The sequence below is a fragment of the Gadus macrocephalus genome, chromosome 4 (genome assembly GCF_031168955.1).
Source record: "Gadus macrocephalus chromosome 4, ASM3116895v1".
In the NCBI taxonomy this organism is placed as follows: domain Eukaryota; kingdom Metazoa; phylum Chordata; class Actinopteri; order Gadiformes; family Gadidae; genus Gadus; species Gadus macrocephalus.
This window is the reverse complement of record NC_082385.1, coordinates 2,757,415-2,783,996: the sequence shown is the minus strand read 5'-3', so window position 1 is coordinate 2,783,996 and position 26,582 is coordinate 2,757,415. Positions and strand designations below refer to the sequence as shown.

The 26,582-nt window shown below is 45.6% G+C and overlaps 1 protein-coding gene across 1 annotated transcript; it reads right to left on the bottom strand.

The window, feature by feature from the left end:
• Window positions 1-3,411: 3,411 nt before the first annotated feature.
• LOC132454946 (plexin-C1-like) lies at window positions 3,412-23,534 on the bottom strand. Its single transcript, XM_060048581.1, has 15 exons — window positions 22,482-23,534; window positions 22,011-22,142; window positions 20,879-21,013; window positions 20,432-20,532; window positions 18,498-18,606; window positions 14,805-14,946; window positions 14,327-14,432; window positions 14,134-14,209; window positions 13,641-13,682; window positions 13,071-13,201; window positions 11,691-11,867; window positions 5,652-5,757; window positions 5,072-5,245; window positions 4,073-4,240; window positions 3,412-3,753 (listed from the first exon to the last, which is right to left on the bottom strand). Exons 1-15 carry the CDS (start codon window positions 23,457-23,459, stop codon window positions 3,568-3,570), a joined length of 2,763 nt encoding a protein of 920 aa, XP_059904564.1. The 5' UTR covers window positions 23,460-23,534; the 3' UTR covers window positions 3,412-3,567.
• Window positions 23,535-26,582: the final 3,048 nt, after the last annotated feature.

Here is a 26,582-nt window from a genome sequence, read left to right as displayed (position 1 = left end):
ACTTCTGGCACTAATGGTTCAGTTTACCTGAAAATCTTAATTTCAGCATTAGGCGTGGAGTGAATAATACATTAGTATTGAAGGTTTGTTATCTTGACTGCCTACATGAGGCGATCGATCCAGTAGGGGGCGGTAGAACCCTAGATATGAGGGATGCTTGAGTCCAGTCAGAACCCGTCTCCCAGTACCGGCAGGACGTGCTGTTGTGTCGCCGGCTGGAGGGCCTGAAGGTCCCAGCTCCACCACCAGATGCAGGAGCTGGGACCATTGTATCTATTCCCTTCATTTACGTTTTCAGTTTTAGCCACACCCCATTTAGAATGTTCCGGTCTCAGAGGGGGCTTAATATCGGTGCTAAATGTAGACAGAGTTGTTACTCTCTGACATCCTACTACAGTGTGTGAGGAAGGTAATGCAGCATTACCTGCTTATGCGAGAAATTGTGGCCTGGAGTTGAGTTGAACAGCATTGAGAATGAATGCCATGAAATAAGCAAGCAACATTTTTTTGCTTGAATATTAGTTTTCAAATAGCAATGCATTTATTTACAATTTTTTATTTATTTTTCCTGATTATATATGCACAGTTGTTGGCAAAACAAGTGTTTGGTTCGTGTAATAATAATAATGGACTGAATTAATAAAGCGCATTTCTAGACACTCTAAGACGCTTTACAGTGAAGGGGGGATTATGCTAGTTTCCAAAACTCAAGCTCTCAACATGGTCCAGGTTATGGCTTTTTTCATATGCTTCTACCCCACAGGGTGGGTGACCTGGGGCCCTTTGTGCCCTCTCTTTGCCCTGGGGTATATTCAATTCTAATTCAGATTCACAATCTGAACCACCAGTGTCAGAGGTCCATCCATACCCACGATGGGTATGAATGAATTATTTGGATGGTTAGCTCTTTAGCTTCTGTTATTGTGCCGTAATGACAAACAAACATATTTTCGACCAACACAATAACTTTATTATGGTACGAAATGGATCAGACTTTTGACACTCTATTATTGTAGGTTGTACTCAGTGATCATGCACAAACCGCAAAAGTGGCGTTGCGTTCCCACTTTTTATTTCGCGTTTAGACGAGCGACTTTGGGTGGAAATCTGCATGCACACGGGGACGCAAAAATGTGTGAAATTTGATGTAGTATGCATGCCAGGTGGCTAGATGGTACTGTGAAGCACTGCCATACAACAACACCAAGAGCGCGCGCACCATAGACTGGTTCTCCCGGGTCTAATCCACACCTGTCTGGTTCGCCTCCGACGAATTGGAGCATCAAACAATTGCCCTATGCCTAGGTAATTAATGCGCCTTCTATGTTCTGTTATGTGTGTTACTACTCTGCTTATTTGCTGAAATGACTCCTGGATAGTTATAAAAGCAGATAGAATCTCCGACTGATGGATATAATCCGACATGTTAATTTCCTGTATGTGTGGCCATTACAATAATGTTGATTCTGATGTTTGTTGGTGTTTGGCTGTACTGCACATGGGTATGACGTCAACGCGTAAGCAAGGATAGCCAGCGTGCGCAGCTCAGAGCACACTTTTGCGTTTTCAACCCTTTAGACGGGAACGTGACGGTGGAGCGTTTTTAAGATTTCCACTCTGGAGGGTGGGTTCATTTTTTTGCGTTTTTAAGCCCCCAAAACGCTGTCGCCGTCTAAACGAAAGGCACATCTGATAAAATATTTTGTCGGTTTCACCCGGGAGCGTTGTCGTGTAAAGCCACCTCCAGGAAAGGGAAACCACAAAGCCGATAAAAACACACCCCATTTAGCAAGTTGTAAAAAAAGAGTATATATATTTGTTTTAAACTTTGCGTTTTATACGGAACAGCGACATCATGAAAATTATAAAAATACCAAAAAAATACAATAGTCATTGCATAGATACTCTGTGAACACCTAATAATACAAAATGATGAACAAAAAAGGTTTAGAAAATAATAGTTGTACACCAACAGGGCAGAGCTCTGAGTTACATTTAAATATGTTGGTAGGATTTCTTAGGGCCATTCCCCTCTTACTTTAAGGCAACTCTGAAGTATTATTCTGAGCTTTTTGCCATTCCAAATGAACCTAGAGATCATCTTATCCCATGCTATCAATTGGTTTTGAGGAGCTGAAATGCAAAGGGAGGGTTGACCACCTTTCAACATCCTTCTGGATGTTTTAATCTATTTGGTTATAATTTGTTTCAAACATGTTGGAAAATGTTTTGGTTAAGGTTACACAAAGTTACTTAATTGTTTTAGAATTCCATTTCAGATTATAGGCGTCCCTGATTCATGGGGATGGTGTGTAATTAAATGAAAGAATGTGTGTTTTCTTTTACATTAAATTCATACCTATGGTTGGTAATATATACCTCCAGTAGGCCCATTTGGTTTGGGAAACATTTGTCTGGTGGTTCAAGAAAAATGATAAAATCATCTGCAAAAGTCCAATGATGCTTCTTTTCCCTAATATTGACTCCCTGCCGGTTATATTTATCTTTATTACCAACCTAAAAATATCCAAATAATTCATATAATTATTGCTGCGTGAAACATATATACATGGATGGACTAAAACACAAAGTATCTGATATAATGAAATGTTTTACAGACTATGTGGATGCCCTGCTAAGGCATGTCTTTGATGAGGTGTTTGAGGACCCATAACCATTTGCTGAAGACAAACCCCACCACCGACCTGTCCTCCCAGGCCGAGGGACCCTCAAAAGAGGAAGTGGTTGCCCGCCATCTGTCCCGCTTCAGTCGAGGGGCGCCAGGAACCCATCCTCCCTGATCTCCATCTCCAGGTCTCCGGGACTCTTGTTCATTTGAGCGGTGAGCCTCCTCTGCCGGAGGTAGCAGATAAACCCCCCCATTGTAAGACCTTAACCCCCCCCCCCAGAGACACACACACACACACACACACACACACACACACACACACACACACACACACACACACACACACACACACACACACACACACACACACACACACACACACACACACACACACACACACACACACACACTTAACTGTTTTGTTCCATAGCTGGTTAATGATAGCAGCACCACCCACTAACCGATTCCTTTCCCAGTCCTGATTCTCTAAAGTGAAACGCTACCCAATCGCAATCTCGCAACAAAAACCTGACCTTAGCTCAGGCAAACATGGTTTTGCTGCGGCATTGCTTTGCTAGCTTTTGCACTCGTTTTTTTTTGGAAAATCCTAAAGAACTACTAAAGAACAATGGCTGAAGTCATGGAGAAGGCAGGAAAAAGGAATGAACATGTTGCAGAGTGAGTAGGAATCCTCAATCCTCCAAAAAAAACTCGCTAGGTGGAGTGTGGCAACCATCTACGTGGCGTATAGCCACTGACATGTGCCATCTGGATTTTCCCCATAGTACAGAATATCGGTTTGTAAATATTGAACATGTTTCTAATGATGAATCGCTGTGGATGTTCTGAATCTCAGGTTCTGGGATTAAATCCAATCCTAACATTCCGAACAGCACAGGCTAATCTGGCCATAGTTTAGAACCATCCAAAATTCAGGGCTATACTGACCAGAGTCGGAAGGGGGAAATCTGGCACAGAATCTGGATTATTATCCTGTAGCTGCTGCCCAGCATAATGTAAAGTCCTTTCTTACCGAACAACATCACGATAATTAATCGAAGAAGGATGTGCACCATGAAGGACCAGGGGTGCTCCAGGAGGTAAATAATGTTTCCATACATAATCTGAAAATAAGGCACAGCAAGGCATTGATTGGTTAAGCGGTTAGTCGGTTAATTTGATAATTGTGTAATTGACTTATCATTCCTTGATTAACCGAATATAGTGACATTTCCATACCCTTAGACATGCTAACATAAAAAAATGTTTTTGTGAGAAAGGTTGTGCTCGGACCCATAGGCGCCGGAACCTATGGGGCCGTCATACCCCTGAGACTTGAGCTCCCCTGATAACACACATTTTTGGGGGGGTCTATCAAAAAATTACTATTGACACATTTAAATGCGTGGCATTTGGGTGCAGCCCTGATGTGATGTGATGTACCTTCACTGCTGTTATCTCCGCTTCGGAGGAGCGCTGAATTACACAGGTGATGAAGTCGGTGGCTTTGCTGTAGTCGATTTTTGTGATAACACAGTCGCGGTCTTCACCGCCCTGGACGCCCTTCACCCGCAGGTCCTCTGGGGCCATCTGGAGCTCATCTGACTTTTTCTGAACATCACAACAGAAGCCGCCGTTCAGGACTTACGGTCAGATTAACTTTTGCACACCACTTATACACATGGCGTTCACACACCGACGGCAGAGTCAGCCACGCAGGGCGACAGCCAGCGCGTCGGGAGCAGTGAGGGTCAGGGTTTCTTGCTCAGGGACACCTCGACACTCAACCTACCTTGAGAACATCAACCACCATGTCAGCACCATGCCTCAAAGCTTGTACCTAGCAGAGCCTACTCAGTCACTCACTAACCTATCCACTTACCTATCCGCTATCCCACTCATTAACCCACCTCCCAACTACCGCCCACTAACCCACCCACTCACCCACCCACTCACCCACCCACTCACCCACTAAGTCAAGTCAAGTTCATTTATTTGTCTCCCTTGGGAGAAATTCGGTTTAGAGACAGGGTACTGCTGCATAGACAAACATGGAACATACATAGACAACAATGCATAAAGACGGTAGAACATCCAACATAGAAAGCAAGGACATAACCGGTAACCAGATTGGGACCAGTGTGCAAGAAGATCTGAGCTGTGCAATTTGCCCTACCTACTAGTCAAAAGTACAGTGCACATTTAAAGTGCAGTGCACAATAAAGTGCTGGTGCATATTAGAGTGCTAGTACATATTAAATATGCTGTTAAAGATTAGGTTAAAAGTACAGTTTAAAGTGCAGGGCGCAAACTAACTAACTCACCCAACCCTTTACCCAGCTACCCACCCACTCCCTCCCTCCCTCCCTCCCTCCCTCCCTCCCTCCCTCCCTCCCTCCCCAGCAGGTGTCTGTGTTTGAAGGGGTCCCGGGGGCGACTGACCACTATGGTGAGCCGCAGGTGGTCCGCCGCGGGCGCGGAGATGAAGTTGATGAACTGGGGGTCTGGCAGGTAGCGGATGGCGGTGGGGCAGGCCAGCGTGTGATTGGCCACCCTCAGGGTCACAGTGCTGCTGAAGGGGTCGCGGTCTGTCGCCAGGCTCTCGAACTGCAGAGACTGTTGGGACGCAGGCACGTGAAAGGCGGCGCTGTGGTGTGTGTGTGTGTGTGTGTGTGTGTGTGTGTGTGTGTGTGTGTGTGTGTGTGTGTGTGTGTGTGTGTGTGTGTGTGTGTGTGTGTGTGTGTGTGTGTGTGTGTGTGTGTGTGTGTGTGTGTGTGTGTGTGCGCGCGCGCGTGCGTGTGTATATCTCTCTCTCCATATCCTTAAGCAAACGTGTCTTGAAAGTGTGTGTGTGCGTGTGTCTTCGCAGGATTGTGTGCCTTCTCTTCCATGTGTGAGTGTGCGCGTATGAGTGCGTTTGTGTGTGAGTGCATGCACGTGTGAGTGCATGCGCGCGTGACTGCATGCGTGTGTAAGTGCACGCGTTGGTAAGTGCGCACTAAGTGCGCCTGAACCAACTCACTTGGTCGCTTGACTCGGAGAAGGTGACCCTCTCATCTGTGTGGCTGTGGATGACCTCATTGACAAACTTCAGGTTGGACACCGTGATGTTCATCCTCCTCTTCCCGCTGCACATTGGACCAATCAGAGAACAGAAGCCCACATCAGAAGCCAATCAGGGAAGCAGAATCTAGATAAAGCTGATGCTACCCCAATAACCAAAAAGAGGGCTTTTGTACCAGCAAACAAGTAGTGTAGAGTGAAAATGTAGTGTAGCAAACGGCAACTGCTCAAAGAAAACACGTAATATTATACAGTCAAAATGTTTTGAATAACTTCCCATGTCTGCAGTTAAAGGAATCTGCACAACACATTGGCCTCCCGTATCAGACTTCGTGGCTATAGGGGCTGCATCGAAAAGAAATTCCTTCCTAGGAAGTTCCTGATCGTAATTAAACAAACAGGGTTTATATAACTTACATATTATAGTTACGATTGATATTTCCACGACAGTATTATTATAACATTATATTATGTTATAATCGTAGCAATTTAGCCGCGTCAGGAGAGCACCTGATAGGATGAAGGAGAGGGACCCAAACAACAAAAGGTGTCGATGCAGCTTGATAAGAAGGTTTGATATTAAATGCCTCTCCAGAAGTGGGCGTGGCAAGGTCAGGCCATCCATTGTGTCCGTGGTTTTCAAGTTCACGTGCAGCTGCTGCCGACCGGAACTATGAACCAGGTCATGGTATTGTCAACGTTTCTCTGAAGCGTGGGCAAGGAGGGGCGGTATGGGAACACACAGATGGGGAGCGCTCGGGGGCCTGTGGTGGGGCGGACGTGGTTGGGCTCACTCTCGGTTTCGGTGTTCGGCGCTGGTGGTGGTGAGGGGGTGCCAACCTAATGGAATTGGTTGGCACCCTTGACTTTCTTCTGCCACCTCACACGGTGATATTAATACGTGGATTCATTCACATGCAGAGATGCTGTAAAAGAGTGCCTTGTGGGAAACAGCCGGGGAGGAAAGGGTCAGCCACGCTGCTGAGACGCCCAGTGATTTGACTTAGCAAACCAAAATCAACGTGAAACGTCACTGAAAAAAAATTATCAGTGGAAAACATACCAACAGAAATAAACACAAAACATGCCACTGGAAACCACGCCTGCATAAAGAGACACTGTTTTCGAAGTAATATAAATCCATGATACTAGACGTAGTGGTATACTTACTGAACAATTTTTTAAATATAATTCTATTCAATTATCTACTCATGTTTTTATTTTATCGTAAATGTTGTCTATTTCAACGTCCTAACTGCAGTACCCTCGCAGACCACTAGTGGTACCGTAGGAGGAAAAACACAGCCTGGGGAGGACACCTTTAGAAGCTGAAGTTACGAGTTCTTGAGATGAGTGGTTGCGTGGTTATAAGCGTGTGTAAGTGTGCTTCGATCGAGCCACACGCACCCGGAAACACACACCAGATAAGCCCACACACACACACACCCAGCCACGTTTCACTGAAATGTTGGTCAACCATACGGATTATAACCTGTGTGTGCATTCGGATCGACGCCCATTCAGCGATGACTATTCCAAGTATTCTGATTCTGTCCCTCATTCTTATACTAATTTGATTCTGAATATTGATGTTATTGTAACAATGCTGCTCCATTTATCCAACTGTGAGATCTGACTGCGAAACAGTATAATATTAATGTAATTATAAATAACAAGTTTGTATTTCTAGTCAAAGCCATGGAGTAGGAATTAACAACTTTTCCTTTTTGCTTTGGCCACCCGTACTTTACTCTCAAGACCACTTGTGGATTTTAGAAAGAAGAGACGATTCTAAGGGTGCAGATTTTGGCGGCAAACACGCGTGCGTCAGAGTGGGTCTTGCATGAGGTCCATGGTCGATGGTGGCAAGGCTCAAGGCTACCACCAAAGTGGTCGCATCTGAGACCATTCATTGTCTATATGCATTTTTCATCCTGGGTTGCATCGGTGCCAGTAAAAAGAAAAGATATGTACGAGGGTTCGAACAAACGCTTTAACGCGGGAACTGCACCAATGTGATGTAACATATCAAAACAGGCATGAGTTGACGTCGTCTTTACGTTTACATCTAGGGGAATTAGCAGACGCTTTTTCCCAAAGCGACTTACAATAAGCACATTTGTCAGAATTCGTCAGAATTTGTCAGAGACTACTCCCGTTGAGATTCTGAAACGTTCAAATTGGTTAGCACACGGAATAAGCCTTCAAAAAGCTAAACTAAAACCTCATGACTAAGTGCTGTGTGAAGGAAGTCAGCGGGTTTCAGATCCACTCTCGGTCCGAGTCTGACTCGGTTAGGACAGAGCGTCAATGTGAGGCGGGACACACCTCAGACGAGCCACGGAGCCATGGAGCCCCATCGGGCAGCGTGGTAGACAGTATAAAACATGTCAGAGGATTGGATTAAGGTCCTGTTCTGTGTTTGAAGTGATGGGTGGTGGTGCTGGACCCCACAGAGAGGCTGTGTGCAGCACTGGTGTGAGTGGTCACGTTGGGAACATGACCCACTTCAATTCCTGTTTTTTACAGACTGCCTAACAGTGGGATGTACAGCATGCAAAGCTTAGATTAATTTAGATAAGATGCCCCACAGCACTTGCCCTGATCAAGATATGTGCATGCAAATAAAATACACACACTCACACTCACACACACACACACACACACACACACACACACACACACACACACACTATTCCGGATGGCGGATCACGGGTGTAATGCCTAAGGTAGAATTGTTTTATATAAGAGGAGGAGGAACGCAAAGAGTTGGTTTGTGAGGAAAGATGTCACGGTACTCATGGTTCTAAAGAAACAGACCCCATATGCAATAAAAACATTTTACAATTTCTTCCAAGGAAGTTCATCTGTTCTAAGTATTTGACACAGATGGATGTTACTTACGGGACAAAAACATGCCAATACGGCGACTAAGCCTCCAAAATATGGGGGGCAACCACATTTGTAACGAGGTCAGCTAATGAAAACGTCATTGGTGGAAGATGTTATTCTTGAGCCCTGAGGGGTGATGGCTGGTTGCCAAGGTAACCAATCCAACAGAGAGCATGTGAAACAGGGGAAGTTACACACAGGTGGCATTTCCTGCCTGGGCATTGCCCCGTCAGGCGGATAGTTTCTCAGAACCATACCACTCATGACTTATACTCGCAACTTATACCTATTTCATTTAGAAATATTTCACTATTAAATATTTTACTTTAATATTCAAAATGCAGTATATTGCGAATAAACTTTTTACTTCAATAATTGTGGTAAATTTTGTAATAATAAATATTTTACTTAAAATATATATATTTAAAAAGTGAATTTATATTTTACTTATGATGTTGTATAATCGTTTTTGTTAAATAGTTAAATAATGTTTAAAGTTTTCCTTTGGATTGATGAGATCCAGCCAGAAATGCTAAAGGCTCTGGGTGTTGAGGGGCTGTCATGGTTGACACGCCTATTCAACATCGCGTGGGAGTCGGGTACAGTGCCAAAGGAGTGGCAAACCGGGGTGGTGGTTCCCCTGTTCAAAAAGGGGGACCAGAGAGTGTGTGCCAATTACCGGGGTATCACACTTCTCAGCCTCCCTGGTAAAGTCTACTCCAAGGTGCTGGAAAGGAGGGTTCGGCCGATCGTCGAACCTCAGATTGAAGAGGAACAATGCGGTTTTCGCCCCGGACGTGGAACTACGGACCAGCTCTTCACTCTCGCAAGGATCCTGGAGGGGGCCTGGGAGTATGCCCATCCGGTCTACATGTGTTTTGTGGATCTGGAGAAGGCGTATGACCGGGTCCCCCGGGAGAAACTGTGGGAGGTGCTGCGGGAGTATGGGGTAAGGGGGTCTATCCTCAGGGCCATCCAATCTTTGTACTCCCAAAGCGAGAGCTGTGTTCGTGTTCTCGGCAGCCAGTCAGTTTCGTTCTCAGTGGGTGCTGGTCTACGCCAGGGCTGCGCCTTGTCACCAATCCTGTTTGTGATATACATGGACAGGATATCGAGGCGTAGTCGTGGTGGGGAGGGGTTGCAGTTCGGTGGTCTGAGGATCTCGTCACTGCTTTTTGCAGATGATGTGGTCCTCATTGGATCATCGGCCTGTGACCTTCAGCACTCACTGGATCGGCTGGCGGCCGAGTGTGAATCGGCTGGGATGAGGATCAGCACCGCTAAATCTGAGGCCATGACTCTTAGCAGGAAACCGGTGGATTGCTTACTCCGGGTTAGGGCTTTGACTTCGAACTTCGTGATTCGAATAGCAAAAAAATAAATCAAAATTCGAACGAATATTAGGCAGCCCTTAATATTCGAACCTGTTATGGGCAGGCCAAGAGGGAGAGACGTCGGAGAACCCATGCAGTCTATTCATAATATTGTAATGACCACAGAAGAGGCAGTGAATAAAGTATTGATTAGACAGCGATTTATTAGAAACATAATAAACCGTTGGAACACGCAAGACCGGTAACCATAGCAACGCCTGTAAACAAACCTTGCAAAGCCCAATTCAGGGCTGAATCCGAATACTCATAGTATGCATTTTGTAGTACGCCACAAATATAGCGCGTCCGAATGCTCAGTGTGCATTGTGTAGTACGGAAAACGTTTCCGAATGCGTACTACCACCACAGTATACAACGGTAGGTCACTACGTTACCAGACTACGAGTCTGGTAACGGACGAAGAAGAGATGGCTGACCCGACACTACCAACAGCGGCTTAGAAAGACGTCATAGAAAGCGGCGAAAAAAAGACATTAAAAAGAGTAAAAAAGTAAAGTAAGTAATTAAGTAAAAAGAGACATTTTTAATTTAATAGCAACGATGACAAGACGGAAAACAGGTAACTTATCAAGGTAATTTTGCCGGCATCTGAGGGGAGACACGTCATCTCCAAACATCCGGTGGAGTTACGGCGGTGTTCGGAAGAGTTCAGAGGCGTTCTACGCATAGCTGTAGACCGTTCTAGGCGTTCTACGCATAGCTGTAGACCGTACGGTCAAGTAGTAGACACTGAACATAAATAGTATGTACTAAGTATTCGGATTCAGCCCAGGTATTACTGAAGGCATTTAATGGTCAAAATATTATTAATAAATATTCGAATATATTCGAATACTAATATTAATAAACAAACGAACTTCGAATATGATTTTTGGCCAAAAGTCAAAGCCCTACTCCGGGTAGGAAATGAGTCCTTAGCCCAAGTGAAGGAGTTCAAGTACCTCGGGGTCTTGTTCGCGAGTGAGGGTACTATGGAGCGTGAGATTGGCCGGAGAATCGGAGCAGCGGGGGCGGTATTGCGTTCGCTTTACCGCACCGTTGTAACGAAAAGAGAGCTGAGCCGCAAGGCAAAGCTCTCGATCTACCGGTCGATCTTCGTTCCTATCCTCACCTATGGTCATGAGGGCTGGGTGATGACCGAAAGGACGAGATCGCGGGTACAAGCGGCCGAGATGAGTTTTCTCAGAAGGGTGGCTGGCGTCTCCCTTAGGGATAGGGTGAGAAGCTCAGCCATCCGTGAGGAACTCGGATTAGAGCCGCTGCTCCTTTACTTAGAAAGGAATCAGCTGAGGTGGTTCGGGCATCTGGTAAGGATGCCCACTGGGCGCCTTCCTTGGGAGGTGTTTCAGGCACGTCCAGTGGGGAGGAGACCTCGGGGAAGACCCAGGACTAGGTGGAGAGATTATATCTCAACACTGGCCTGGGAACGCCTCGGGATCCCCCCGTCAGAGCTGGTCAATGTGGCCCGGGAAAGGGAAGTCTGGGGCCCCCTGCTTGAGCTGCTCCCCCCGCGACCCGACCCCGGATAAGCGGTCGAAAATGAGATGAGATGAGATGAGTTTTCCTTTGATTATTTTGCTAAAACATATTTCACTGTAAATACTTAACTTTAAATACTCTACTTAAACATATTTGACTTTAAATATTATATTTGTAAATATTTACTTGAAACATTTGAGCTGACTTATCTACACCATGACTCCGCCCCCTACCTGGCCCAGGTGCTGTCCGGGGAGATGGAGGCGCAGACCGGCGCCGACCGGTAGGTGAGCGGCGCGCTGCCGTGGCAACCGCCGTCGGGCAGGAGGAGGCAGACCTCGACCCGGCCCTTGTCTCCGGCGGGGATGTGGAAGGTCAGGCTGGCCCCCGTATTGTCCCTCACCGAAGCCCTACGCACAGAGAGGGGCGTCAGGGTCGTTATCCTCACTTTAAGTCGTCTCAGTACGTGCTACACGTGAATCTCCTAACAATTTGGCACAATATGATTGGTTCGCCATCTCGGGATATTGGGCCATATCCCATGACTGTGATCCCAAACTCGGGATTTTGTTTTCATTGCATGACGGCCGTCTCGTCACGCTAATAAAAACTAAATCCCGGCAAAAAGTGTTATCAAGTTTATTTTTCGAGTGTTGTTCACGTGTAGTATATACTAAAACAATTATTCACCTCAGGCTCCGTGATTCACTTCGCTGCCATTATTAATAAATAATAGCTGACATTAGTAATTATAACTGCCATTATTAATAATAGCTGCCATTATTAATAATAGCTGACATCAGTAATTATAATTGCCATTATTAATAATAGCTGCCATTATTAATAATAGCTGACATTAGTAATTATAGCTGACATTAGTAATTATAACTGCCATTATTAATAATAGCTGACATTATTACTACAACTGTTACTCACAGCCTCCAATCAGCTGACTTTGTGTTCCTCAGAAATCATATTGCTGCTGTCATCATTTCCTATCCTCGTTATGACGTTAACATTGTTTAACGTTTTTATCGTTTAAGCTCATGTTGGGATAATGGTAACTAATGATTACTATACTATCATTATTTATGTTGTTATTGTTGTCAAGGCTTAAATATTTAAAGGAATAATTTGCCTTTACAAACCGTTAGGAAAATCTGCCTTTTCCTGTGTTTTAGTGACATCACACAAGTGGGCGTACTTGGTGGTAGGCCTATAATATCACCCCTTTAATACCATGGATCTGAATACACTGTTATTTTGCTCGGGGTGAAAGCGTCTAAAAGTGCTAAGCGACCAACACAGTGAACCTAAATGCTTAGTTATGGTTCCAGGTCGACGCTACACAAGGAGGTGTACAGACCGAATACGGCCTGACGCACCCTCCTTGCGGACCCTCCTTGCGTCCACCCCAAGGGCTCGACCTGCACTTCCAAAAATTCTCCCCTTGCGTCGAGGCGACGCAGCAGCGAGGGCTGTGATTGGTCCGCTCACTAAATCCTGACGCAGAACCAAAACAGGTTCACGTCTGCGTGGTCATTGCGTTGTGCCGACGTGGAACCACAACGGGGCCTTTAGCCCTAACTGTCGCGTTGACCGTCTTCACCCACTCTTTCGCGCTGCAGTCCAGGTGTCCTTGAAGCCGAACTCCGATCACATGACCCAGGTTCCTTCCCTTCAGCACCGCGTTGTTTTTACCGTAGAAGGACATCTCACTCGGGGTAATGTTGATTATCTCTGGCTGATAAGAAAGCCACACGTAAACACACCCACACGTATGAACACGCGCACATGCACGCACACACAAGTATGCAAATGCACACACACACACGTATGTGCACATACAAACATGCATATACACGCACATGCACATACACACACACACACACACACACGTAAGTGCACATACACACACACGGGTGCATGAACACTTGCACATGCACGCACAGAACCGCACGAGCACACTTTACTGAAAAAGGTTCTGCAGAAATATCGGAGTGTTGAAATCGCATCCGCACACGGATTAGTCAATATCCTGTTTCATGTTTGTTTTCCCGTTTCCATCGACTATTTTAGATTATAAAACCCACAGAATCAATTTTGCTTTCACAATGTTGTGATTTTCTCGCTTGCCCTAAAATAATCACACAAGGCTGAGCCTCATGAGGAACCAGACCTACCAGAGAGTCAACCCCGGTCTGCAGACCCTGGCAGATGGACATCTGTGGAGAGGAACCAGAAGGTCTCACCATGAACACATGAAACAGGAACACGTGAAACATGAACACGTAAAACATGAAAACACCAACAAGGGGAGCCGGTCACATGGTGACAGTAGAACCAACAATAACAACAGGTATCCACAGATACACAGTGAATACCTTTAATGAAATTAAAGTAAAGGAATAACTGTATTTATATTTAACGTTTAACTACATAAAGGAATGATGGATGGGGAAGGGAGAGGGATGGTTCTAGGATGGGGGTAGAGGGGGTGGAAGGGAGGGTGATGGATTGATGATGGATTGATTGATGATGGTGGGAGGGTAGATATGGATGGAGGAGGGACTGATAGATAGATGTAGGAGAAGAAGATGATTGAAGGGATGGAAGGAGAGAGGGACTGAAGGAGAGAGGGACATTGGGTTGGTGCTCAGATGGACGGAGCGTTACATTCAGAGCTCCGCTGCGTGTCCACGTACAGGCCCCGTGGCTCCACCCACACCCGGCAGCGAGGCACTGGCTACACCTGAACCAGGAGCAGACACAGGTTCACCCCACCGGGTCACAAAGCGCTCCACAGACTGTGGAGTACACTGTGAAGGCTGGATGGTGTAGGTAGGGCGTCTGAGTACGGGAGACCTACAGTAGGGGAGTGGGAGCTCCGGTGATCCCAGAGCAGTTGAGGAGGTTCAGTTCTTCAGTCACATCCACTTCCCCCAGGCTCACCGTGACGCTGACACGCAGGCCTGCTGTTGTAGAACAGACACAAAGTCGTGTTAGTTCAGTAGCAATAAAGAAGTCACGACTTGCTTTAGAAGTTGGAAAGGAATTGAAGTGAGGGGGATCTCTCGAACCGTGTTTGATTACAACTTAATGGAGTTGAGTTTGTTTCAGAACACACTATAAAATGAATGAGATAATCTGTTAACGTCTCAGTTTATTACATGAATCTTTAAACGATTTATATTGTTTTCATACTACTATATTACTATGTAATATTATCTACTTTTGTTTGGAGAAAGGCCCCTGGAAGTCTTATAGAATAATATACCATTTTCAGAGTTGTTGATAGTTGGGTAAGGTAATTCTTCTGAGAGGGGAGAAAGGGGTCCATTACTGACCAATCACAGGAGGCAGCAGGCAGGTGCATTCTGGGTATTTGTACCCTAGTCCTCCCAGCACTCCGACGCTTGAGTCGAATCGGCAGGAGAAGTTGGCAGGAGCTCCACCTCTCTTCAGGTGGGTGAAGACCACCAGCGTGATCTGGGAACGAAAGAGGAGGAGAAGGCTTGGGGTTGACGATTGTGATGGAAAATCTTGATGTTGTTTAGTTTTAATAAGTTGAGCTCTTCCTTCTGGTTTTGTTATCTGGCCACCCCATATATTAACAGTTTTTTCCTAGTTCCCCTTTTGTTGACCTCGTCCTTTGGGTTTGACCGGTCACAAGGACCCACTTATCTATACCAGAAAACCCCCTGTATGTCAACATTTCCCTCATATTATGTATGGACCGATACATCGCTTGGAGAGGGTGAGACTGTGTTAAAAGCCTGTGAAACTGGATTGGAACTGGATTCACTCTGCAAGAGACGAAACTAGTGTATGCAGACGTTAAAATCGGTTAATTGTCTACAACTATTGTAAGCTTTTTTGGCATTTAAAAGCCTCATCTATCCTAGACGCAATATCTGGTAAAGAAATTGTCACGACAACATCCAAGTCCATTTGAACTGAAGAGCAGACTCAAGCAAAGATCCATAAGGCTTAAACGATGCATAGCTAGGGATCTATTAAAAAAAAAAAATATATATATATATATATGATTGCGATTGTTTGATTGAAATTGTTTGATGCCACATATATATATATATATATATATGGCACATAGCCATCCCTAACTTGTCTCTGGTAACTCACACCTCAAATGATATGATTAAAACGTGATAAGCCCTTTATTGGAACTTCTCTAATGTCACCTATAATTGCTGTTACTGTGTCAACTTTTTGTTTGACTCTCATCACGTCTGATCTGAATCTAATAGCGGTTGCTAATTGTGTGGAAGTTGGAAACCGAACGCAGAGCAAACTGCCACGCAGCAGAACATTACTAAAGTTTGCAAAACAAATACAGAACTGCAGCCAGAGAATCCCCAGAAGGAACCAGGCAACAGAAACAAAAAGGAACTGATACGCAAAGACACAACTGGGGAACTCAGGTAACGAAGGAACACAGGAGGTTCGTATCTGAAACGAACACAGCCAACAAATGTTTGGCCAACGAGATCAAAGGGAGATAAGTTGGCCGCGTAACAATTGTGGGCCTCTGGCGGTTGGCTCGGTGCTTCCTGTTCAGCCTCCACGTGTTTGCCTCCACCAGTGGCGTCCCTAGGCTGTTTTATTCGGGGCTAAAGCCCCAGATATTATTTCATTAGCCCTGAATATAAAAATATAAAATGAAAAATATCCTTTCTCCAATATTTATTGGTATATTTACTGGTAACTATGGAATGCATTAATTCAATTCAGTGTAGAAGTGATCGATAATTCTAGTCATCAATGGTAGTTTGTTATTTAGAAAGAAACATGGGGACTCCAGGGACATCTCAAAATAAAGTAACCTATAGTCCTTCTGGAAAGATAATAAACAGTTTAAAAACGTAACCAGACTGTATAACAACTCAAGTGAATTAACCTATCCTACCCCCAGTCTGATCCACATATGCATATATATATATACATAAATAATATACATGTAAGGTTTGTCTCACTTGTATTCATTTTACTCTGAAATAACTTTAATGGAACTTTAGATGTTTGGGGGTAAGCAGCACAGCAGTCAGGTATCTAAAGCTAGAATGAACTGCGTATTTTGTTTATTTAGGTAAAGCATTATGAAAGGATTTGCATGCACGATAAAGCGTACAAAAAAAAAAGGCCCGGATGTTTATGAAACCTAGAAACGCCCCTGGCATCCACCTCCATCTCGTGCCCTCTGCTCCGATAGTCGACTCGCAGAAGCTGCTCGACACGTTTGGCAAACACACATTAAACAGAACTTGGTGGTTGACCTGGTCATCAGGCTGTGATTGGTCGGATCCACTCAGCTGTCGTGTATCCCAGTTCCTCGTTCTGCGTTCAGTTCCCACACAAGTCAATCAAGATGGCCGCTATAGGTGTGTAAGGCCCTTTGGGTGATGGCACACAATGGAGTCGCTTTGTAGATGCATACTGGCAAATTGGCTCACTAACCGACAGTAAGTTACAGTGTTGAGTGTGTTTAGTTTATGGTATTTTGAACATCGAGCCCCCTTTCTGGTTTTTCCAGGATGAAATAGAGTGGTTGGCACAGAAGTTACATGTGCAACAAAGCCTGTACAATATGTAAGCTTGAGTAACAAACAAAAATGCACTTGCTATATGTTAAATAGGGGTTGTTGTTGTTGAGAAATGATATGGTTTTGAATTTAAAAAAACTTGCAATAATTGCAGGGAAAATTTTTTAAGTTTGTAATATATATTATATTATTATTTTGTGCAGGCATATTTTTGTTTTTCATAACTGTATGTTTTCAGTGTTTTTTTTTTAAATGTACTTCCATAAATAAACTATGCAAATGATGTCACACACAACTGCTTTCTTATCTCCCTTGTTGCTTGAGCTTGATTTTCTGAAAATATTTTTTGTGATGTTCAACACTGATAGACCCAGATTATATATTCATGAAAACAGAGTGATCCAAGTCTCTCCAGTATGCCAGTACAGTACAGTGTCTGTGTGTGTCATGTGTGATGTGTGTGTGTGTGTGTGTGTGAGAAGAAATTGAGCTGCAGTTCCGAGGCAGAGACACTGGCTATTCACAGTATGTTAAAGAATTCTAGTGAAGTAACCCTAGTGGACCACACTATCTGCCACATTGTAGAACTCCGGGTTCTACCTCTAATCTAGACTGACCGCCGGTGATTTGAGTTCGCCCCGCACAAGGGTCTGGAGAAGAGCAATACATTTCTTTCTGCTTCCGATACGTTTTTTTGCGGGAGCCAATCACCAAGCCGGCTTTTCCACTTGGCGCGCTATTGGCTGGTTTAACACGATGACGACGGGGGAAGCGACGGCAAAGCAGCCAATCGCGTACAGAGTCAGTTGAACTAGGCCCCGTTGATCACGCCTCTTGTGCTGAAGAAAATGACGGCAGCTTCCCCAGACCGACGTGCAATCTACGATTGCGCTTGGTCTGGCAATAGCCAGACTACCCCTCATCAGCAATCATAGGATTCATTCATGCTCCTTAGATACCATGTCAGGGTTACGCACACATTTTCTGCCGTGGTCTATGGACCCCCTGAAGTAGCCTTGGGCACCCCCTGTATAAAACTCTAGTTCCGCCACTGGTGACACATGAACCCCACCTGGGTTAGGGGTTCAATTCGCTGCCAAGAATGTGGGCACTCGCGGTATTATAACATGCCTCAGATAAAAGCCTATCTATCTATCTATCTATCTATCTATCTATCTATCTATCTATCTATCTATCTATCTATCTATCTATCTATCTATCTATCTATCTATCTATCTATCTATCTATCTATCTATCTATCTATCTATCTATCTATCTATCTATCTATATACATATATATATATATACACAGTATATAAGAAAAAAATATTTATATTAAAAAAGATATATATAGGCAAAATATATGTGAAAGAAAGCAAATATATGCATTAAAAAAAAGCTATAAATATATATTTAAAGATCCTATATGATTATTATATATATTTTTTATGTTATATCTGATCTTTGGACCAGGCCTACCTTTCCTTCTGCGTCTTCCTGGAAGCTGTGGGAGAGCATCCGGCGCTGGCTGAGGTCATCTGGGACGGACAGCCACAGAGAAGAGGGACACTCGTCCTCAAAGCTGCATCTGTGGTGGGAAACGAGACAGATAGAGGACTCCATATCCCATGATGCATCATTAACTGTGGTTTTAACTGGGTTCACCGGCAAGGTCAAATCAGCCATGGTGCGTTTCAAAGGAGGCAGAAATGGCGTTCTGTAAACGGGGGGACAGGCGGGGGTGAAGTGGTGGGTTAAAAGACTAGTAAGATATAACTTTTAGGTAGGTAGGAAAAACAGTTGGAAGTCGGTTCGCCTTGGAGGTTTTTCATCCGGATTATATCTTTGTCTCTCAGGAGAGGATAAAAAGCATCACGGCTCTGTTTCTCTCTTCTCATTCATTTCATCGAATGATTTGCGTGATTAGGGGCGGCATGTCACTCAGGAGGTAGAGCGGGTTGGCTGGTAACCTGAAGGTTGCTAGTTCGATCCCCGGCTCCTCCTAGCTGAGTTTCGAGGTGTCCCTGAGCGAGACGCCTCACCCTTACTGCTCCGGGCGAGCTGACTGTCTCCTTACATGGTTGTCACCGCCGTCGGTGTGTGAATGTGTGAATGAATGGGTGAATGCCGTTTTTTTTTTACATCCATCTTATTCTCCGTCTGATTAAAACACGTTTTTAAAAAAAACAAGCTCAAATGGGAGTGACCTCTAAACTGGGAGGGACCTCTAAACTGAGCGTGACCCCTCAGTCGGTGACCTCAGCCTGACCTGGCCGCAGTCACTGGCGGAGAACTATGAACCAGACATTGGGTTTGGGAAACTACCTGTTGATACCGTTGGTTAATAAGGCCTATTTAAGGGATGTCCTTAGAATAGATGGATGCTTCGATGAATCGGGCACTGCGTGGTTTCCCGATATAGACATCATCAGAAGTCCTGTTCTCAGGATGAAAGAAGAAGTGTTTAACCGACGACTGGTGCCCACTGCCAAGTGAAGCAACGACTGGTCACTAGGGGTCGACTAGTGTTGAATATCCCTAGTCAACGACTATCAGTCAACATCCCTAGTCGTGCACATCACTAGTCATCGACTAGTAGTGAACATCGCTAGTCATCGGCTGGTAGTGAACATCGCTAGCCATCGACTAGTAGTGAACATCCCTAGCCATCGACTAGTAGTGAACATCCCTAGTCATCGACTAGTAGTGAACATCCCTAGTCATCGACTAGTAGTGAACATCACTAGTCATCAACTAGTAGTGAACATCCCTAGTCATCGACTAGTAGTGAACATCACTAGTCATCAACTAGTAGTGAACATCCCTAGTCATCGACTAGTAGTGAACATCCCTAGCCATCGACTAGTTTCTTCTAGTCGATGATCGGATCGTTGATTTCTTGGATCGCGGTCCGATCTTTCTGCGGTGTGTTTTTCACAGAAGCCGACACACATAAGACCAAAGCCTCACTTCCTTGCGCTACAGCGGCGCTTGTGTCACTTCCCCTTTAAAAAGAGAAATAAGTGTGCAATGAGGATGTCATCAATGTTACCCAAAGAGTTGACGTGTGTGTGTGTGATGATGTGTAGTGTGTTAGTGTGTCGATGGTAGTGTGTAATAGTATGCAGTGTGTAGTGTGTTAGTGTATAGATCAGAGTATGTAATGGGTGTGTATTGTGTTAGTGTGTAGATGTGAGTGTGTAGTGTGTCAGTGTGTAGAAGAGAGTGTGTGATGTGTGTAGTGTGTCAGTGTGTAGCTGAGAGTGTGTAATGTGTGTAGTGTCAGTGTGTAGCTGAGGGTATGTAATGTGTGTAGTGTCAGTGTGTAGCTGAGAGTGTGTGATGTGTGAAGTGTGTCAGTGTGTAGCTGAGAGTGTGTAATGTGTGTAGTGTCCCAGTGTGTATCAGCTGACCGTCTCAGAGCTCCACACCAGCCGCAGTACGGGTCGCGGGCGTTCCAGCAGGACTGCAGACTGCTGTGTTGGACACACTGAGACACTGGAACACGCATCAACTGGGGGAACACACACACACACACACACACACACACACACACACACACACACACACACACACACACACACACACACACACACACACACACACACACACACACACAAATGTACAAGTACACACACATGTACAAATAAGCACATGCACACACACAGACACACGTACACACACATACACGTACACACATACACACACACACACACACACACACACTACTTATCCCTTGTGATTCAAATTCCCTTGAAGTTGCTTCGGACGGAATAGTCTTCTAAAAAGTGAAGTAAGTGATACATTTCTGCATTAAAAAAAGAAAAGTTACAGATAATCTCCAATATCCACGAGCCTACCTTGTCCCTAACCGCCACAAAGACGTGCTTGCGGCCCACGGGGTCCAGGTGCATCTTGGGAAAGACGCGGCGGTCGTCGGGGGCCTTCCAGATGACGCTGAGACACTGGGCCTGGAGCGTGGCGTCCACCGTCAGCTGAGTCACACAGACAACCACACCGGGGTGAGCTGATGGTTACACTGAGAGCACAGAGGACCTTACACCTAGAGCACCGTGAGAGTAAGAGTACACTGAGAGGACCTTACACCTAGAGCACAGTTAGAGTAAGAGTACACTGAGAGGACCTTACACCTGGAGCACAGTTAGAGTAAGAGTACACTGAGAGGACCTTACACCTAGAGCACAGTTAGAGTAAGAGTACACTGAGAGGAACTTACACCTAGAGCACAGTTAGAGTAAGAGTACACTGAGAGGAACTTACACTTAAAGTGCACTTAGAGCACCTTACACCTAGAGTACACTCAGGGTACCTTACACTTAGATAAACCTTGCACTTAGAGAACCTTACATTTATAGTACCTTACTTAGAGTATCTTACATTTAGAGTAGACTCATAGTAGCTAACAATTAGAGCACACTACACTTAGCTTACACCTAAAGTACACGTATGAGTACCTTACACAGCAAACAATGGTCAAGGTCCTCTGCCTTCAAAGACCAGAGAGAATTCACTTCTAAGTTAACTCCCTCTGGTTATTCTACGTTAACCAATAAAAATAATAAAATCCCCCATAATATCTATGCAATATTCATTTTTGGTTGTGTATGCTAAAATGCAATGAACATTTATTTTCAAAATTGACGCCGAAACAAGTGGAAATGATGCCTGCAGCTTAATGCATTTCCTGTCCCGACTGCACATTTCAAGGGATACCAGGGAAGATGTACCACTCACAAGACCATGGTTAACTCAATCTCTCATGACCTTGAGCCATCATGTAAATGCAATCACAGGCGCTTTTGCTGCACTCATTTCCTTTTGCCCTGTGATCACATGACACATATGTCGTTTTTGATGAGACAAGCATGCCTACTCGGCTTGTCAGTGTTCTACTTAAAGTGTTGGGGCCACCTCCAACTGTTCCAACAGAGGAAGTGATGTAGCATGACGTAGCACTCAGGGCCTACAGACCTTCAGCAGTTGACCGTCTCCGGTGCCGATGAAGACGATCAGCCAGTTGTTGAGCTTGACCACGAGCACCGACGTCATGTAAGGATGCTTCAGCAGCACGCGCATTGGCCTCAGCGTGATGGGCCCGTCACCCTATAGACATGCAAGCACGCACGCACACACGTACCCAAACACACACGTACACAAACGCACACGCACACACACACACACACCGAACGCATAGACCGAAACACATAAATGCGCCAATACACACACACATACACACAAACGCCAACATACACACACACACACACACACACACACACACACACACACACACACACACACACACACACACACACACACACACACACACACACACACACACACACACACACACACATTATACCATTAATTGCAATTCCATGCGATCAACTTTGTGTTAGACCTTCATGTAAATCAATTTAGCTTTGTCGTCTATTGCAGGTTCACCTTTGGAAGTTCTCCTGTGTAGCCAAAGTCTGGGTCCCTGTAGGTCGGTGCATCAGTTGGCGGACTGACGTCATATACGGCGAGCTCCGTGTTAGTGACGTCATGGTCGGTAAATATCCCTGCCCAGAGGACCGGTTGGTCCCCAGGAATCACCGAAGAAGAAACGAGTCTCTGGTGCGCTTCGCCACCTTCACAGCATTCGAGTGTCGCACCTCGCAGGGACCTTAACGTTTTGCTTTTAGTCGCTTTGGTCGCAAACCAAATTAGACGAACTTTAGGGGCGTCTACGTCATTTAAGTTTGAAAAAATAAAAATAGACGATGCGATTTGAAAGCCATCCACAAACTGGACACCTGGACGACGCGCAACGATTTCGGGCAACCCCATACTGTCTAAGAACGAGAACAGTCCTCCAACCTGAATTTCATTTGTGTTAAGAAGACGAATTCGCGATTTGCCCATACAGCCTTGGTCGTCGAATCGTTCGAACTCTTCAGCAGCAGATAAAATGTAAGACACTTCATTCACGTCAACCACAAATCCCACGGATGCGCCCTTTGGCACAACAGGACTCACTTCATGAGCCTCCCCGCTTAATATCTGAGTTATGTCCGTCAAGTTCAGCGTCTCACAGAAGCCGCAGTTCAGCGCACCGCAGGTGAACAACAGGTTGCGCTCCACAAGTGGCGCCAAGGTATTGACGCTAAAAGTGGAAGTGCCCCCCTCCAAATTCCTGTTAAACTGTCCAGAAGCAGAGGATACAAAGTAATCCCCTCTCTGCGTCAGACTGTGAAGCAGCCCCAGGCTGAGGTTGAGCTGGTACAGGTAGTCGCCGGTGACGACGTACACCCAGCGCGCAGCGACGGTGAAGTCGCGGATATCTCCACCGAGGGAGGGGAACACGTCGACCTCTTGCAGACCGCGGGCCCCCCGGAGCCCACCGAGGGCGAGGAATAGCGACAGCCACGCGAACTCCATGGTACGGAACAGCAGAGTCCTGAGAGAGCGACCTACTGCCTGCTCCTCACGCGAGGAGACGCTAGAACACTCCCTGCCACCGTGCGTAAAGACGCACGAAGAGGAAAGTTCCGGTTTAAGCAAAAAGGGCAGAGGGGTTTGTTGACTGGTTTAGAGCGTTTTCAAAGTGAATGGTGCTTACCGGAGAGGGAAGCACATTTAAATCTTTATTGTGTTGTTCCAAAGTTGATCCAAAATGTGATTTATTTTAGAATTTTTTATTGTGATTACAATGTTGGTCGTGTGTTCTGAAAGGCTTCTCCTGAAAAAAAACAATAGATAGTTTAGGTCTTGTTGTGTATTCAGTCGTATTATGTGCTGTTCCTGTTACTCCACACCACCGGATGGCGCACTTACCTAGTGTTGTACTGAAACTGTGTAATCTGACGTTGCGTGAGTTGAAGAAGAATACAATGATACTCGTTGAATGAGTCTACCGTGCCCGTCTCGTTCTTTCTTTATTATATAAAGAAACAAGTACAGGTTAATATAGAACAAATTGGCGACGAGGATGATGAATACCGTTCCTCTACCGGCGTTATTTCTGCCGGGTGCCGGACAACCTACAATTCCGTTCGACACCTGGGCTAAGATGTTTGAGAACTATCTACTAGCCATACACGCGGAGGGGGACGACTGGCCAGACACGAGGTTACGTGCAATCCTCTTACATTGTCTGGGTACAGAGGGCCAGCGTGTGTTTTACACACTTGCAGACGCAGGTGCATCTTACAAAGAAGCAATGGATGCACTGCGTGTACACTTCGTTCCTGCAATAAACGTTGTGGTGGAACGTCACAAGTTCAGACGAAGGTTTCAGAAAACGGAGGAGACCATCACGGAGTATGTTGCCGCTCTGCGCGAGCTAGCAACAACGTGCGGATTTGAAGGTAACCGAGACGAGATGATACGTGATCAGCTTATTGAGCATGCGAGCTGTGCTAAAGTGCGCGACAGACTGTTGGTGCAAAGTGATGCAAACTTGACACTGGAGAAAACGTTGAAAATCGCAGTGCAAGTGGAATCCGCAATTGGATATGCGCGAACGCTGGGTCCAGAAGCGCGGGCTCCGGTTCAAGCGGTGACGGCGACGCCTAAACGTCCATTCAAAGGCAGAGGGATGAACAACCACCAGGCGGCGCCTACAAAGAGCACACCAAGACAGTCGCGCTGTTTTAGGTGTGGGTCATCTACCCATCTTGCCAATGCTTCTGACTGCCCTGCGCTGAAAATGACCTGCCGGAAATGCAATAAAATGGGACACTTTGCAAAGGTATGCAAGTCTTCTGAAAGACCAGCCAGAAATGTAAGTGTAGTTAGCGTGCTGGGAATTGATAAAAATAGTCCAGCTCAGAAAATAACGTGCGAAGTGACTATTAATGCAAAGTCAGCTTCTTGCCCAGTAGAACTTGTGGTAGATACAGGTGCCGCTGTGTCTATCATTCCTGAACCTGTCTACAGAGAGCATTTCAGTAATGTGTCCCTGACTGAACCAAAAGTGAAGTTAGTGTCATACACAAAGTCAGATATCCCAGTACTAGGCTGTCTATCAGCTACAGTGCAGCATGCTAATACTACAGCACCAGCTGTATTATATGTGGTGGAAAAGGCAGGTACTGCTGTCTTGGGAATGGACTTATTCAGGGCACTTGGACTTTCCATTGTGGGAAATTCTGTGCTCTCACCTGCGGCTCCAGTGTCTGAGGTCGAACCTGGGCCAGTGACCGGTGTGAAACTGGGCTTAGCTAAGGACTTTCTCCACCGGGTGAAAGTGAAGGAGGGCAACGAAGCAGTACAGCCCGTTCAACAGAAACTGCGGAGACTTCCTCTCTCCGTGAGACAAGCCGTCTCCATGGAGCTCGAGAGACTGTTACAGATGAACGTAATAGAGAGGATTGATGCATCCCCATGGGTCTCACCCATCGTGGTCACGCGACGGAAGAACGGTGCGGTGAGGCTGTGCGTGGACTTACGTGAGCCTAACAAGGCGGTAGTGATGGACAGTTACCCGCTTCCTCATATGGAGGAATTGTTCTCCGAGATGTGTGGTGCTACCGTGTTTTCTACAATAGACCTCGCCAACGCTTACCATCAGATGCTCTTGGCAGAGGAGAGCCGAGACTTAACTGCATTCATAACGCATGATGGACTGTTCCGGTTCAAACGTGTACCATACGGACTGTGCTCAGCCCCAAGTGCGTTCTCCAAGATGATGTCGCTTGTACTGAAAGGCTGCAAAGGGGTCCAATTTTACTTGGACGATGTCATAATATACGGAAAGGTCAAGGCAGCACATGACCTCAACTTACAGGAGGTGCTCGCAGCGATCAAGTGGGCTGGCCTCCAGCTAAACGAGGAAAAATGCCAATTCAACCAATCCAGCCTGCGGTTCCTTGGGCACACGATTTCTGCCCAGGGCCTACAGCCACTCACAGAGCACGTCAAAGCCATCACAGAGGCTCCGGCGCCGACAGAGGCTACAGCACTGCGCTCATTCCTGGGGCTCACAGCGTGGTACCAGAAGTTTGTGTACAACTATGCGTCGCTCGTGGAGCCCATGCGAGCATGTCTGCGTGAGGAAAAATTCCAGTGGACTTCAGCAGCTAAGAAGAGCTTCAAGGCTGTTAAGGATTGTATTGTGAACAGTCCAGCGCTGTCTGTCTTCGATCCCAGCCTTCCCACCTTTGTGTCTACAGCAGTGGCGGCTGGTGGTTTTTAAAGTGAGGGAGGAAGGACTGCGCGCTTGGTTGCCATTGGCCTGCTTGCACTGTTGGTGTATGGTGGCATAAGAATGTGAGACTCAAGTTGTTTCAGGGTGTTTTGGTGAACTACAAAATAGCAGGGAGGGAGTTATGTGAACAAAATGTATACAAAGCCACCAGTGGCATCACTGTAATTTGAGAAGGAAAGGATGCAAAGCATATTAGTCAAATCAGGCCTACTATTGATTTGTAAAAGTAAATAAAAAAATCTGGGCCTATTATTGGGCCTATTTTTGCCCTCACTCACTGAAGTTATGTTATGTTTATGTTTATTTTCGGTTACAATTGCTTGTAATGCTACCAGTAAGTCATGCGTACCTAG

Coding starts and splice junctions, on each gene's coding strand:
- LOC132454946 (XM_060048581.1), bottom strand. CDS start 23,459: ATGGAGTTCGCGTGGCTGTCGCTATTCCTCGCCCTCGGTGGGCTCCGG. Junction 22,143..22,481: donor ACACAGGAGAACTTCCAAAG/GTGAACCTGCAA, acceptor GCATGTCTATAG/GGTGACGGGCCCATCACGCT. Junction 20,533..20,878: donor TTGTGGCGGTTAGGGACAAG/GTAGGCTCGTGG, acceptor GTGTTCCCCCAG/TTGATGCGTGTTCCAGTGTC.